This window comes from Polistes canadensis, unplaced genomic scaffold (genome assembly GCF_001313835.1).
Source record: "Polistes canadensis isolate GaletaPanama2010 unplaced genomic scaffold, ASM131383v1 scaffold_291, whole genome shotgun sequence".
NCBI classification, from domain to species: Eukaryota; Metazoa; Arthropoda; class Insecta; order Hymenoptera; family Vespidae; genus Polistes; species Polistes canadensis.
In genome coordinates, this window is record NW_014569838.1 from 141,993 (window position 1) to 157,248 (window position 15,256).

At 28.5% G+C, this 15,256-nt stretch overlaps 3 protein-coding genes and 1 long non-coding RNA gene across 5 annotated transcripts in view; 3 read left to right on the forward strand and 1 right to left on the reverse strand.

Annotated features, from left to right (window-relative positions):
• Positions 1–1,093: 1,093 nt before the first annotated feature.
• Positions 1,094–3,435, reverse strand: LOC106791202. The gene is made up of 2 exons (XR_001382159.1): positions 3,351–3,435; positions 1,094–2,329 (listed from the first exon to the last, which is right to left on the reverse strand). It is a non-coding gene; the product is annotated as an uncharacterized LOC106791202 (long non-coding RNA).
• LOC106791201 (probable serine/threonine-protein kinase DDB_G0282963) lies at positions 2,316–9,007 on the forward strand. Of its 2 annotated transcripts, XM_014756685.1 has the most exons (7): positions 2,316–2,504; positions 2,813–3,155; positions 3,372–3,766; positions 3,886–3,975; positions 6,345–6,428; positions 7,041–8,069; positions 8,493–9,007. In XM_014756685.1, the coding sequence occupies exons 2-7, from the start codon at positions 2,871–2,873 to the stop codon at positions 8,746–8,748; spliced, it is 2,139 nt and encodes a 712-aa protein (XP_014612171.1). In that variant the 5' UTR covers positions 2,316–2,504; positions 2,813–2,870; the 3' UTR covers positions 8,749–9,007. The 2 variants fall into 2 exon arrangements, with proteins under 2 accessions (XP_014612171.1, XP_014612172.1); XM_014756686.1 differs by lacking the exon at positions 6,345–6,428.
• A 1,088-nt stretch (positions 9,008–10,095) lies between these two features.
• LOC106791181 (succinate dehydrogenase [ubiquinone] flavoprotein subunit, mitochondrial-like) lies at positions 10,096–13,339 on the forward strand. The gene is made up of 11 exons (XM_014756651.1): positions 10,096–10,140; positions 10,457–10,766; positions 10,988–11,274; positions 11,361–11,499; positions 11,665–11,833; positions 11,901–12,096; positions 12,194–12,391; positions 12,481–12,675; positions 12,752–12,895; positions 13,036–13,146; positions 13,235–13,339. Exons 1-11 carry the CDS (start codon positions 10,096–10,098, stop codon positions 13,319–13,321), a joined length of 1,881 nt encoding a protein of 626 aa, XP_014612137.1. The 3' UTR covers positions 13,322–13,339.
• Positions 13,340–14,294: 955 nt separating this feature from the next.
• LOC106791198 (succinate dehydrogenase [ubiquinone] flavoprotein subunit, mitochondrial-like) overlaps positions 14,295–15,256 on the forward strand; it is a 5,106-nt gene continuing 4,144 nt past the window's right edge. Inside the window, exon 1 of the mRNA XM_014756682.1 lies at positions 14,295–14,755. Coding sequence (XP_014612168.1) covers positions 14,666–14,755 — 90 coding nt within the window. The 5' untranslated portion in view covers positions 14,295–14,665. The remainder of the gene's footprint in view (positions 14,756–15,256) is intronic.

Genomic DNA, 15,256 nt, shown 5'->3' on the forward strand with positions numbered 1-15,256 from the left:
TGTTAAAACGTGAAATTCGTTATATTTATGAAATAACTAGCTTCTATTACGTCAAATAATTATACCTATCAGTTAAGGTATGAAATAAATAACAGAATTGCTCTTACTTTAACTATATAATATAATATATGAATTTTAACGAAAAGCGAAATAATCAAAAGTATGAAATAGAAATTTGTTTTGAAATAATATTATAAGGAAAATATTTTTTCGATTTCTTTACATGTGAAATTATTTTCGATTGATTGATTGATTGATTCGGTCATTGCATTCTTGATTTCATTTTTTGTAATTACGAGAACAAAAAATATGTGTTCGTTGTTTTTTTTCATTTTATGATCTTCAAAAGCGAATGTTATTTGTTCTCGAAATATAAAATATTCACACTTTAATTATTCGTATCTCGTAAATTCATATATTACCGCGTAATTTCATAAAACAACGAGAGTTAAAAAGTGTATAATATAATTCTTTATATATACTTTTTTATTTTGTTGTAAAACATCTAGTTATTTCATGAATTAATTGGATTATACACTCGAACGGTAATATATACATACAAGGTGTCTCCATTTTTTTTTTTTTCTTGTTCCCCCGTCAAACGTTACCAACATATTTTCACAAGCAAAAATAAGACATAAATGTCTTATAAATATATAGGCACACTTCAAATGTGTTTTATGTAAACAAAAATATAAATTAATAATTAACCGATATTGTTTTTGATTGATATATTAAACAATTAAAAATCATTTATAATTCCATTTCAATAATGTTTTCCGTTATTATGAATACAGAACTGATATATATCTATAGAATAAAATAGAATCTATTGCATTATTAATTTCGTATTAATATTTCCATCATTTCTGTAAATACATCGGTAATTTTGTGTTGTATATTATTAATAATTCTTGACTTAAAAAAAAAAAAAAAAACAAAACAAAATATTAATTCTCAATCATATATTCTATTTTTAATTATAATCTTGTAATATAAAACATTTAAGTATAATTAATTACACACACACACAGATGTGTGTTTATAATGACATTTTATTTATCTTATTTTTTTGTTTTTTTTGTTGTTGTTGCCCACGTAGAATAATACATTGGTAAAATTTGACTCTATAAGAAATTGGGACACCCCGTATAATTCATTATTCGGTTTTCATCATTTTCATCATTTTCATTGATATAATAATAACTCGATCCACGTACAAAATGATTGAAGGAGTTATTAGAGATCATCGATCGAGGACCAACGATCGTAGAATCACTGATGTGTAAAGAAAAGGAATAATAAATGATATGTGTAGACTATAATCATTGTCATTTTTAATTATTCTATTTCCTACGATTAATTATTAAAAACCTTTTTGCAACGTATTATACTATTACCTACTAAAACAAAAACAAGCAAGCCTATTATCATCATCATCTCTCCTTATATTAAAATACATTTTTTTGATTCTACGATCTTTCTATGTTTATGAACAAGAAAAATATTAATTATGATGAAGATTAATATATTAAAAAAATAAAATACAAAAAAAAAAAGAAAAACAAATAAATATCGACTTAATAAATTAATCAGATAATACAAAACAAATAACAGTTCTTCTCCCTTCCCATCGAATTGTGATGGTTTCTATAGCAACTAATGTTTCCCCTTTTGAACAACTGTCATGGCGAAACATTGAGGGTAAGTTACAATACGTCACGTTGCTTACAAGATTAATCGAAAGTTTGGGGTAGCATTGTATTTAAAAAGTGTTCCTTGTTTGACCAGTGATTACAAAGATTATTCATTTTTGTTCCCCTTTTATTTTTTATTTTAAATATATATTATCCTCGTTATTATTTATCTCATCAAAATTTTCTAATAAAATTAATAAAGGTGTGTGTGTGTTTTGTGATTATATTATAGATGAGATACTTTTTGTTTTCTTTTTCTGTTGAGAAAGAGATTGAATAATTTTTGTTTCTAAACGATATTATTATAAACTTATATTGACACTAAGTTATTTTATCATGCCTCATCGTTGTTTAAAATGTCATAATCGTATTCCCATAAAAGGAAGCTTGCTTGTAAAATATCGTAGGCGAGCTTAATATCGTGGGGGCGGCCGACATGACGTCTTGTTTTCTTCATCGTTGTTTTAATCGTCGTCGTCTTGATCGTCGTTTATTTTCAAGAAGAATATCAACTTTAGTCGCAGGTAATCAAACTACTCCTCTTATTCATTAGATTTTCTTATAGTCTGATAGAACAATTCGAGTACTTTTCCTGTGACCTTGAGGAAGAGGACGACGATAGATCTCTGAACCTAAAAAAAAGAAAAGAAAAAGGATTAAATCGTTAGATGATCGTTCTAAAAAAAAGGATTACTACAAGAGAAAAAAAAAAAGTGTATTGTTTTATAATTATTTTCTACGTGTGGATGATATAATTAATCGATGATAAGGTGACAAATTTTAAAGAAAAATGTCTGGAAAATCTTGGTACGTAGACACTTATGTTTATAATCTATTTTGTTTTTTTTTTAATATATATATATATATATAAAATTATGTCATTTATTTTCATTTATTTATTATAACTTTTATATTTTTATATATTCTTTTTTTCTTCTATAAATTTATATTATATATGTATATATATATATTAATTTATATATTTAACGAAGAGTGGTTATTATCGATATATATAATATCGATTAAATATATTCTTGAAAATTACGGTCGATAATTTACCGACAGATTTAACATTTTTTCTTCTTCTAAACTTATCGTCGATAACTTACCGACAGATCTTATTGATTGAACCGATTTGAAAAGACCACTTTTAAGGAAAGATATTTAAAATAAATGGAGGGAGGAGATGAAATTGAAGTATTATTGCCTTGTGCAATTTGCGGAAGAACATTCATGCCACGTTCTTTAGAAAAACATTTTAAAATATGCGAACGAGGTGCAATAAAAAAACGTAAACCATTCGATTCGGCCAAGCAAAGAATTCAGGGAACCGATCTCGCGGAATTTCTTCCTCGACAGGAAAAGAAAAGATATTCTAATGACGAAAAACGCAAATCATGTTGGAAAGAAACGCACGATGATTTTTTACGAACTATTAGGGCAGCACGAAATGAAACGGTAAATCTAGAAAAAACGTAATCAATGTAATATGACATGATTGATCATTTCAATTAGATTAAAAAAAAAGGATTACAACACGCATTCCAATTGTAACATTTCAAATGCATATTGCATTTTATTGAAATGAATATTATTGAATGTGTGAATGAGAAATAAATGATAAAGAAATAAATAAATAAATAATGAATGTACCTAGATCCATATAATTTTCAGGCAAGCATGGTAATCAATCAAAGGCAATCGATTTCCCACGCGTCTTCCGGTGCACCAACAAGAGCAAATGAAAAAGGAATGTGTCCAACTTGTGGTCGTCAATTTGGAATAAAGGCATACGATCGACACGTAGCTTGGTGTAAGGAAAGATCAACGAGATTACCAATAAGTCCAGCCACTAAGAACATTGCCAAGGAACGTTTAGAGGCACGAATGAAGTATCGTGCACCGGCCTTGAAAAATCGTCGACAAAGTAATCGTGATAAATATTCTCAAAGTTGTACAACTGTTAATAAAACACCTAACAAAGTTAGAGAAATTGTTTCCGTACCTGAACACAATACTCGTGAGAAAATCAAAGAAAATTTATCCGATACGCAAAGGCCAAGTACAACGTGAGTATTATGAAGATTATGGTTACACAATCCAATGTAATATATGCGTCTATATTCCTACAAATATATACAGAAATATTATAATTTAATGAAATCACAAAATGTATTATTATTTACAGTGGCAGAGGGGAACAATTAAATAATAAAGAAACTATTTACCAATTAGGAAAAACAAAAGAGACGACAATTAAACGTAATCCTACAGATAGGTAAGCTTTTGTTAATTAATTATTCTTATTATTAATAAATTATATTAGATTATCTTATAAAAAAAACACGTGATTAGTGTGCTATGCACGAGAGGAGAAGGGAAAGGGCAATGGTCGTTGAAACAATAGAAAGTTCCCTTCTTTCTCCTCCTATTTCTTCTTTTTATTTTTCATTGTTTTAATCTGTCTCTTTTTGTTTTCTCTTTCTCTCGGATATTTATCCCTGACCCTTTTTCCTTCTCCTCAGACCAACGTCCTGTTCGCGTTCGATCATCCCTGAACTGAGAAATATGAATCTTCCTCTCCTAATATCCTTAAAACCTAAGAAGAAATCAGAGAGTAAGATTATTCAATACGATGATGCCGTACAATATTCAACGAGATCTGACAAAATTAAACGAACTATGATGCAAGTTAAAAAATTGGAAAATAATAAAATGAGAGATGATCATTCCGATGGATCTTATAATAATTATACGATAGATCGTACGATAGAATGCGAGAAGAAAAATCGTAATACGATAAAAATTGATCACGCGATGATAACAGCTAGAAATCAAAAAGATTCCAAAGTAAACGATGTAACGGTTAACGATAATATTTTAGAAATGATCGTACAACCTTGTAATATATACAACAATAATAACAACAACAACAACAACGATTACGAAGATAACATCGACGACAAGAATGATGAATTAATTACGTGGGAAGAAATGAAAATGAATCGTTGCGAGAACAGTAATAATCGATCTAACACAAATATCAATGATAATGTTATTAATGAAATAATATCATCTAAGAAATGTCATCAACAGATAATACATTCTTCTTTACAATCGTATAATAAATCATTCGACGATGAAGATAATAATGATCGAGAGATGATACCGTTAATGGAAGATTTATTTATCAAACAGGATGATATTTCTTTTATTGAAAATGATCCAATGAAAATGATAACTTGGTCGAATACTATACAACAATTAAATCAAACTTATTTGATCAAGGATTCGGACGATCGTGACATTTTAATGGATACTAATGTTACACAAGATTCTCACGATAATAATAATAATAATAATAATAATAATAATAATAATGATGACGACGATGATGATGATCTAATGGTTGGATCGATTTCAATTCAAAACGATCATCATGAAATTAATCGTGAAATTAATCATGCAAATGTTAAGATCAATAACGAGAACATCGATCATGATTTAACGTTTAATAATTGTAATTTAACGGAAGCTAAAACGATGATTTATCCGATAGAAAAATACGATAAGGTTGTAGAAAATGTTATTAATGATAATCATAATGATGAATTGTTTTATACGGATATAGTAATTGAAAATAATGTGATAGACGATAATATCGTTACATTATCATCTCCATCGGAAATAGAAAATATTATTAATGATACTAACAATTTGTCAGAAGAAAATATCAAATTGAATGAAATGAATATGACGTTGAGTGAAGATAAAGTAAATAATGTTGAGAACGATCATTCAAACGATCATTCAAATTTTGTCAAAGAGTATATAGATAAAAATGATTCATATAAGTCACGTAGATCTGTTGATCAAATTGATACAAAGTCCGAACAATTGCATAACATATATGAGAATTATGCAAACGAACAATTTAAATATTCTACTGAAGAGGAAGAAGAAGAAGAAGAAGAAGAAGAAGAAAATGATGATGAAGAAGATGAAGAAAATGTGGATCATAAAAAGTCAACAATAATCGATCGTAAAGATTACGAGAATGATTTAAAAAGATCATTAACGATTCATTCGAAAACACCAACGATTATTCGATCAATCAAAATAAATAGTAAAATTCAAGAGAACATGAATTTACTTCGTGGCAGTACGAATACTTTGATATCGTCCATAGAAGAGAATGATTATGTTAATAACAAACGATACAAAAATCTCAATTCAATCAGCAAAATAAAAGATAATAACGTTAATAAATTATCTAATAGAATAGAATATCATTATGAAAAATCTAATACATTACCTGAAATTATTAAAAGAGACATTTCAACGAATAAAAATGAACATTATTATTTGAATGATACGTTGACATTATCTAATGATCGTGCCATCATCAACAACAACAATGTTCCAATGTTATACAATTATAAACAACAAAATAATAGGCTTCACAAAAGAAATCCAAAAATCCGTATCCTTCCACCAGTCCTTATTGATTCTTCTTCTTCCTCTTCGCAAAGGATTCAAAGGTGAAAATCTATATAATAACAAACAAAAAAAAGAAAAAAAAAAAAACAAAAGATACAATTATTTGATATCAATATCGAAATCGACCGATCTCCATCGAATTTATAGGAGTTCGAATTCATCTAATCGTCCTCTATGGAGTAATTACATTCGCAGACGACCGGATTTTAATCTCGTGCTTAGGTGTAGAATGTAAGTCCGGTATAGTTCTGCACGTTTTCATTTTTTTATTTTATTTTCCATTCATTATAATATTGACCCTTTTTTTCTGTCTTTTTTTTTTTTTCTCTATGACGTGTTCATTCATTTATTAGCATGGATTGTCTAATAGATATTAGTTGCACGCGTTAGTTTGTTAATTATATTAGAATACGTATACGTTATATATTGAGTAAATATTTATTAAGTTTCTTTGATGTTAAATCTTTTAACACACTGTGAACGCATATATATATGCGCCGATTAACATTCAAACAGTTGTTCAAAATGATATTACCTATGCATGACGAGTCATTTCTCTCTTTTTATATCGTTTATCCCATTTAATGGAATTTTAACGATATTATTTATTCTCGTGTGTATTTTATATCAAACGTTTCATATACAGGCTGATATTTTTCATTTTCTTCTTCTTCTTCTTCTACTTTTTTGTCTTTCTTTCTTTTTGTTTGATAAATATGAGAATGTCATTAAACAAAATACCTAAAAAATAAAAAAGAAATAATTATAAAGTTATGAAAAAGAATAAGAAGAAGGAGAAGAAATAAAATAAAAAATAGGAAAAACGTAATGTATGTGTTACAGTGGTGGTGATACCTGCAAGGAATACGATCCTTTTCTATTAGCAGAACGACAAATGAACGATTTATTATCGGATTCAAGTGATTTATCCTTGACGGAAATTCCTTCAACATCTTCTAACAAATCACATTCATTTCCTCTTTCACATTCATCCGCTTTCGTTAAATATCCTTCTTATCAATCTAAAACAATAAATCATTTAGAAAAATCCATTACCAACGAGTATGACGAATTAACGTCGGACTTTTCTAGCGATTCTACGGAAACTAATTCGATATCGCAGGAATTATTTATTCAAGAAGAATTAAACGATAAAAAACAATTAAATGATCGTGAAAATAAAATGATGAACAAAGAATTAGCTCGTAGAATGATCCTCGATGAACCATCCATTGCATTGGGAAATGATATTGATCATCGTGATAAATCTATTAGTATAAATCATCATCATCATCATCGTCATCAACAACAACAACAACAATATAAAAATGATATTTCTAATAAAATATTGGACAAAGGGGGGGGAGGAGGATCGTCAACGAAAATCTCAAAATCACAATTTAATAAATCGCAAAACGTTCGCGCATATTCAGCACCTAAATCTATTTATCAAAGAAAAATAAAACATTGTAATGTTAAAGATAATGACAATAAATCAATGGTTGTTGTTAAATTAGATAATAATAATATTGAAAATGATTATTTAACATATTCTAATAGCGACGATCTTCATTCAATCGTATCATCTTCATCATCCGAAATAGATATGATGAAACGTTCGAATTCAGTTTTCGATCAATTGATAAATTCATTAGACGATGATGATATCGTTGGTAATGATTCTTTCCCTTCCTTGAGGTCCCTCCTTAGAAATGAATCCTTGAGAACTTCTTCGTCCAACCATGGTACAACTGTTGTTCATGACGATAACAATCAATTTAATAATGGACAAATCAGTGACGAGGAATTTTCATCTACGGACAACTACAAACAACAAGAAAATAAAATTAATGCCGATTCCGCATACAGCAGGTTAATATATATATATATATTTTCTTCTTCTTTTTTTATTTTTATTTTTATTTTTGATCATTCTTCACATCAATATCACAAATATTCGTTATTATTGCATTTGTATTTTTCATTTTTATTTTTATTCTTTTTTTTGTTTTTTATTCTAACGCAAATTTTTTTTCTCCTACAAATTTTTCTATGCAAATTGAATTAATGTCTTTTTTTTTTCTTTTTCTCTCTGTTCAAAAAAAAAAGTAATTAAATTGTTTGTTTATTAAAATACGTCGTTCGATTACTTTTATTTTTTTTTTATTGAGAAAATTTATTATAATTAAAAAAGAGAAGAAAGAAAATGTAATAGTAGAATTGCAATGGAATATAAAATGGAAATTTGAAAGTGTGTATGTAATTTTTTGTCTTCTTCTTTTTCTATAATATTAGTTTAAATCGGAAATATTCGAACCACCACGGTGGACGTAGCAACAGCAGCAGCAACACAGGCGGCGGCAACAACGAAACGACGAATCTTATGGGAGATAATCTTATGGTGTCGAGGAATATACGTCGAGAAAATAATCAATCGGCAATTTCTAAAACGAAATGTAGGATGTCGAGATTTTGTCACGAGTGTGGATCAAGATTTCCCGAGACTGCCAAGTATTGTTGCCAATGTGGTATCAAGAGGCTCGCACTTTGATTATTTTCTTATCCTTTTTTCCCTTTTTTTTCTTTTTTAATTTATTTTTTCTTTCTTTTCTTTTTTTTTTAAACTCGACGAATCGTTCATTACGAAGATATTAAGAAACAAATATAATAATTAATTAATTAATTAATTAATTAACGTTTCTATATTGTCAAAACTATACTTGCAATACAAATATGTGACTTATGCGATTTAATCAAGTGTCCTTTATTATTATTATTAGTAGTATTATTATTATTATCATCGTCATCATCATCTCAAGAAATTTTCTATTTTTATTTTAAATTTTAATTATGATCTATATATATATATATATATATATACATAGGAAATCGAGAAATACTGGGTATCCATTTTTTAATTTGATTATGAATAAAATAAACACAATTTATGTGCATGCGCGTCGAAACGTATTATCTATTTATCTATCTATATCTATCTGTTTTTCTCTATTATTCTTTTCCATACCAATTTCGATGTATAATCATTATTTGTAAATTCAAATTGTATTTTTTACAAATACAATAAAATGAATGCTTTATCTCATCGCGTGATTAATATTTATTATAATAATAATATAATATTATATATTAATTTATATAAAAATTAATATTTGTCAATCACAATTGTCAATAACTATAATAATATTTTTAAATATATGTATATTTTTACTTCGATTAAGTGGTGGTCTATAGATTTAATATATTGTTTATTATTAAAATATATTGAAAGGCTTTATTAATAGTTCAGATATAACGAATTTGTTCTGTTTCAATGTTACATCGAGAAATTTTCGAAATATCACGCCTTGCAATATACTGAACAATATTCGATACGTATGATTATTATTATAGCTGCTTTAATAAAATGATCATTAATGTTAATTCTCATCAATAAAATATTCATATATTCAATCAATCTATTCATCTTTATATCATCTTTACCATAAATATTATTTTTAAATATATCATCTTTAAGATACTGTACTCGAGCATAATATATCTTACAATAATTTATCTTTTAATTTTCTTTTTTATTTTTTCTCTCTCTTCTATGTTGCAAATATCGTTTATCCAATTTATGTATCAATGATTTCTTCCCGTTGTAATAAAAATAAATAAAAATATATATTTAATATTATTATTTAATATTTTAAATTATAACAATAATTAGATTTTAAATCGAATTAATGCGAAAAGTAACAAACTTATATACCTGATTTAATAAGAAATCCATTTCTCGTATTTTGTTTGTTAATATTAACAAATGAAGATAACAGCATAAAAATAATTAAGGTTATCAATTATATATCAGAACAAAAATATTTTGTATTTCTTCAAGATGTTACCTCGATGTCTAAGCAAGTTGATACCACTTCCATCGAGGGTAATTAAAAGAAAGAAATAAATAAATATATATTACGTAATATATTAAAAATGATTATTTTTAACGTAATATAATTATATTTAATTGTATATTTTCTCTCTCTCTCTCTCTCTCTATCTATCTCTGTCAGTGGACGAAATTACCATGGAGAGTGAATGGGACAAAATTTCATATTAATGTCAGCCCATCTGAAAAAGCAAGTTGTGGTGTTCAAACGAATGGAGGAAATGTGAGTGATAAAATTGATAATAATATATATAAATAAATAAATAAATGAATCAATTCATTAATTTTCATTTTGTTTATAAATTAACAGGATTACCCAGTTGTAGATCATTGTTATGACGTGGTGGTACTAGGAGCGGGAGGTGCAGGTCTAAGAGCAGCATTTGGTTTAGGAAGTAAAGGATATCGTGTAGCAGTAGTAACTAAACTCTTTCCAACGAGATCGCACACGGTGGCTGCTCAAGGTGGTTTAAATGCTGCTATAGCGAGCGAACACGAGGATAGTTGGCTTTATCACATGTATGACACAGTCAAAGGATCCGATTGGCTAGGAGATCAGGATGCTATACATTTTCTAACCAGAGAAGCACCTCGTGCAGTTTACGAGCTAGAAAATTATGGTTATTTTTGTGCTTTTCTTTTTTTTTTCTTTATATAACAAACAGATTGCAGATATTGAAATATTTGATTATATTGAAGAGAATATAGGTATATATTTAAATGATTTAAATAAATTTATTGAAAGTATTATTATTGTAACATGAGATATATGTCTCTGCAATCTGTTAAACATATATTACAGAATAATTGTAACAAAATGTTATCTCCTGTATTCCTTTAGGATGTCCATTCAGTCGTAACGAGTCTGGAAAAATTTATCAACGTGCATTCGGTGGACAATCGTTGAAATTTGGAAAAGGTGGTCAAGCACATCGAACTTGTGCAGTAGCAGACAGAACAGGACACGCTCTTCTCCATACTTTATATGGTCAAAGTCTTCGTTACGATGTACATTATTATGTAGAATATTTTGCACTTGATCTTTTAATGCACGGTCGATGCTGCAAAGGAATTCTCGCTTGGGAATTGGAAACAGGAATACTTCATCGTTTTAGAGCTCATCATACCGTATTTGTCATTCATATGACTCATCTACTTTTTCTTCGTGCTAATGAATATTAATACAAATTTATATATGTTTTACATTATCTAAGGTGATAGCAACAGGAGGTGCTGGTAGATGTTATTTATCTTGTACAGGTGCACATACTTGTACAGGTGATGGCATGGCTATATCCTCAAGAGCAGGATTGCCATTACAAGATATGGAATTTATACAGTTTCATCCTACAGGTGTGTGTATATACACACTATTACTAAAAATCATAATAATTGTGTATCTTCAATTTTTCTTCTCTTTCTTCTTCTACGAAATTTCTAATACGAAATATAAATGATGCATTTAATCATTTATTTCCTTATTTTCTCTCATTTTTCATCATTTTCTTGGTATCATAGGAATGTATGGAACTGGAATATTAATAACAGAAGGAAGTAGAGGCGAAGGTGGTAAATTAGTAAATTCCCAAGGTGAATATTTCATGGAAAAATATGCTCCAGTGGCTAAGGATTTAGCATCACGTGATGTTGTTTCCCGAGCTATTACCATTGAAATAATTGAAGGAAGGTGAGTTTCATTCTTTTTCATATAGAGCGTAGATATTCTTTTTCATTTGTGTTTTTCCTTTACGCAGAGGTGTAGGTCCTAAAAAAGATCATGTGCATCTCGCACTAAATCATATACCTATTGAAACTCTACGTACTAAGTTACCAGGCATCTCACATTTGGCATGGGTATTTTCTGGTGTTGACATTACAAAGGATCCCATACCGGTGGTACCAACGGTCCATTACAATATGGGTGGAATACCTACAAATTACCGAGCTCAAGTTAAAATTAATTTCAAAACAATATAATAAATTTTAAATCAAATTCACAAAAGACGTATGAAAAAAATATTTCTAAACTATGACTTATCTGAATCAGGTGTTAACGCGTGAAAATGAAGAGGACAGTGTGATAGATGGATTATGGGCAGCTGGTGAGACCGCATGTGCATCCGTTCATGGTGCCAATAGACTTGGAGCTAACAGTTTATTAGAAATCATTGTTTTTGGTAAAGCAATAGCCGATCAAATTGATTGCGTTACTAGACCTGGTGAACGACACGAAGAAATTTCTCCTGTAAATTTGATACATAATTAAGAAACTTATTTGATATATTTTCTTATTGATAAATTTCATTACATTTAACTTATTTCAATGAAATGAAGGATTTGGGTGAAGAATCAATTTGCCGATTTGATGCGACACGTTATGCGAAAGGTTGCATCCCCGTTAACGAGCTTAAACAATCAATGCAACAAACTATGCACAAATATTGTTCGGTGTTTAGAACTTGCGATATTTTACAAAGAGGATGCCGGGAAATGACGAAACTCTACACCTGCGATTTACCTGATATATGCGTTAGTTTCAAAATGGCCGTTATGATCTAACTTTTGTAAAAAAAAGAAATATAAAATCAATTAAGAATAAATATAGGTGCAAGATCAATCGATGATTTGGAACACAGAACTCGTAGAAGCATTGGAATTACAAAATATGATGCTTATTAATATGCACACCGTATATGCAGCTGAAAATCGTAAAGAATCTAGGGGTTCCCACGCAAGAGATGATTTCAAAGTAAAATTGCATATGGCTGCCTTCTTATTCCCCTTACCCCTTTTATATTTTTAAGGATATTATTCGAACTTTTATCGAGATATATAGATACATTTATAATTTACTATTAACGATTCTAATAGTTACTAATATATTTATAGGAAAGAATCGACGAATATGACTATACTAAGCCTCTAGAAAATCAAAAAATGCGACCATATTCGGAACATTGGCGTAAGCATACGTTAACTTGGGCTTTCAATGATGGATCGGTAAATTATTTATATATCATATCTAATAATTCATTTTTTTTATTAATCTCAATAAATATGGATAATTATAGTGTTCGATTATTTACAGATAAGTATTTCTTATCGGCCGGTTATTGATACGACTTTAGATGAAATGGAAGCTAAACACGTACCACCTACCATTCGATCCTATTAGATAACGAATAACAATCTTTTTATCTCATTGACTGAGATTTTATATCAGACTAATGCATATTTAATCTATTATATAAATCATTATAGATATATTTAAGGAAATATTATAAGAATGTGCATTATTTTTTGTTCTATTTATTCAAATCTTTTTAATGTCTTTATTTTAGAAATGTAATTTTTTTTATTAATGAAAAAGCAAGTAGATAAAAGATCTATTTATAAATGTTAATTAGATACAAAAAAAAAAATACTGATTACCTTCAAACTTGGATGATAATTAGGTTAGAAAATTCGTAAGAAAAATAATATTGAAGATTAGTTGAATATTAATTGTCTTTTAATTCGCGTATATAAATCAACATTTATATCTATAAAATATATGAACGATTAAAATTGATAATACTAATAACATCGACATACAATGTTTATACACATAAAATAACGAATAAAATAATTCTACCCGAATGGATATTCAAATGAACGAGGGAAACGTTGTAAAAGAAAAAAAAAAAACAAATAAGAAGAAAAAGAAAAAAAATCCCCCTAACTGGACGAAACGACAAAATAAAAGAATGAGAATCACTGAGAATAGTGGCGCGCGTGCGCGCACAAGGGTAGCGCGTATTTTGAATTTGGCGCCAGTTAGATATTTGGTAGCATTGATAATCGATCTTTATTGGTGGTGGGGGTGAAGGAAGGAGGGATAGGAGGGTAAGAAAATTAATTCCAATAAGGCGGGAAAATTTGGATTTTTAATAACACGAATATTAACGTTTACTCGTCTACGTGGATCTATTGTATATATTTCTCATGAATAAGAATAAAAACAATATGTATTGGAATAAAAAATATTGGATTAATGATATATACTTACAAAGATAATAAATAAGTAAAAATAAAAGAGGTTATGTTTCGATATAAATGGTAGGGTAATTAATGATAGATAAAATGAAATGAGAACCACTGTTTCGTATCGATGTGTGGAGTAGTACTCGGCATTCAAGCGAATGGAATGGATCGGTTTTCTTAGTCTCTTAATATTTGCGTGCACCTCGTGAATAAAATTACTCCGAAACAGCAGCAGCAGTTTCTTTTCCTCATTTCGTTTTAATTCGAAAGTAACCGTGTGGGCGTTTCAAGATATAGAGAAGAGAGGAAATAAATTAAAATAGGAAAGTATCGACCAAACTACGATTACGACGTTGTTGAAAAGGAGGACCCAACGTTGATCGAAAGAAAGAAAGAAAGAAAGAATTAAATGAACCACAAATTATACCCTTTTCGTAACATACACGTAGAGTCAATTTAAAAAAAAAAGAAACATTTCATTGATCGAAGAATAAAAATGAGTACTATATTAAAGGCATGTACATTTATTTCAAGAAATTCTTTATCCACCACCACAGCAACAACTATGAAAACTATGTTGAATTTGGTAAGGAATGAAAAATTCTTAATAGTTCACTTTACGTTATGTAATTTGTTTTTTTTTTCTTTTCTTTCTTTTTTTTTTTTTAATTTTCTTTTCTTTTCAATAACGTTATTTATCTTTTAAAGAGTTAACGTATAATAATGAGTACACACCATTAGAACGAAATAACTTTTGTCGTCGTCGTCGTCGTCGTCATCGTCATCGTCGTCGTCGGGGCGTATTGATATTACGTAAGGTTTTCCAATTGAGATAGAAAGAAAGAGAAGATACACTAAATTAAAATCATTATCACAACAGGGTGATGATACTTTATTTTGTTCTATTCGACATTATGTGCAATTTTTTGTTTGTGTGTAATTTTGCAACGTCTTCCTCTGACCGTCCCATTCAAAATCTTAATTTTAATATTCAACGTTTTGTTACTATATTTTTTGATAAACAAAACTATTTCAATCATTTGACTCGATGAGCAATGAAAATTCGAATTATCTTTCACAACGTTCT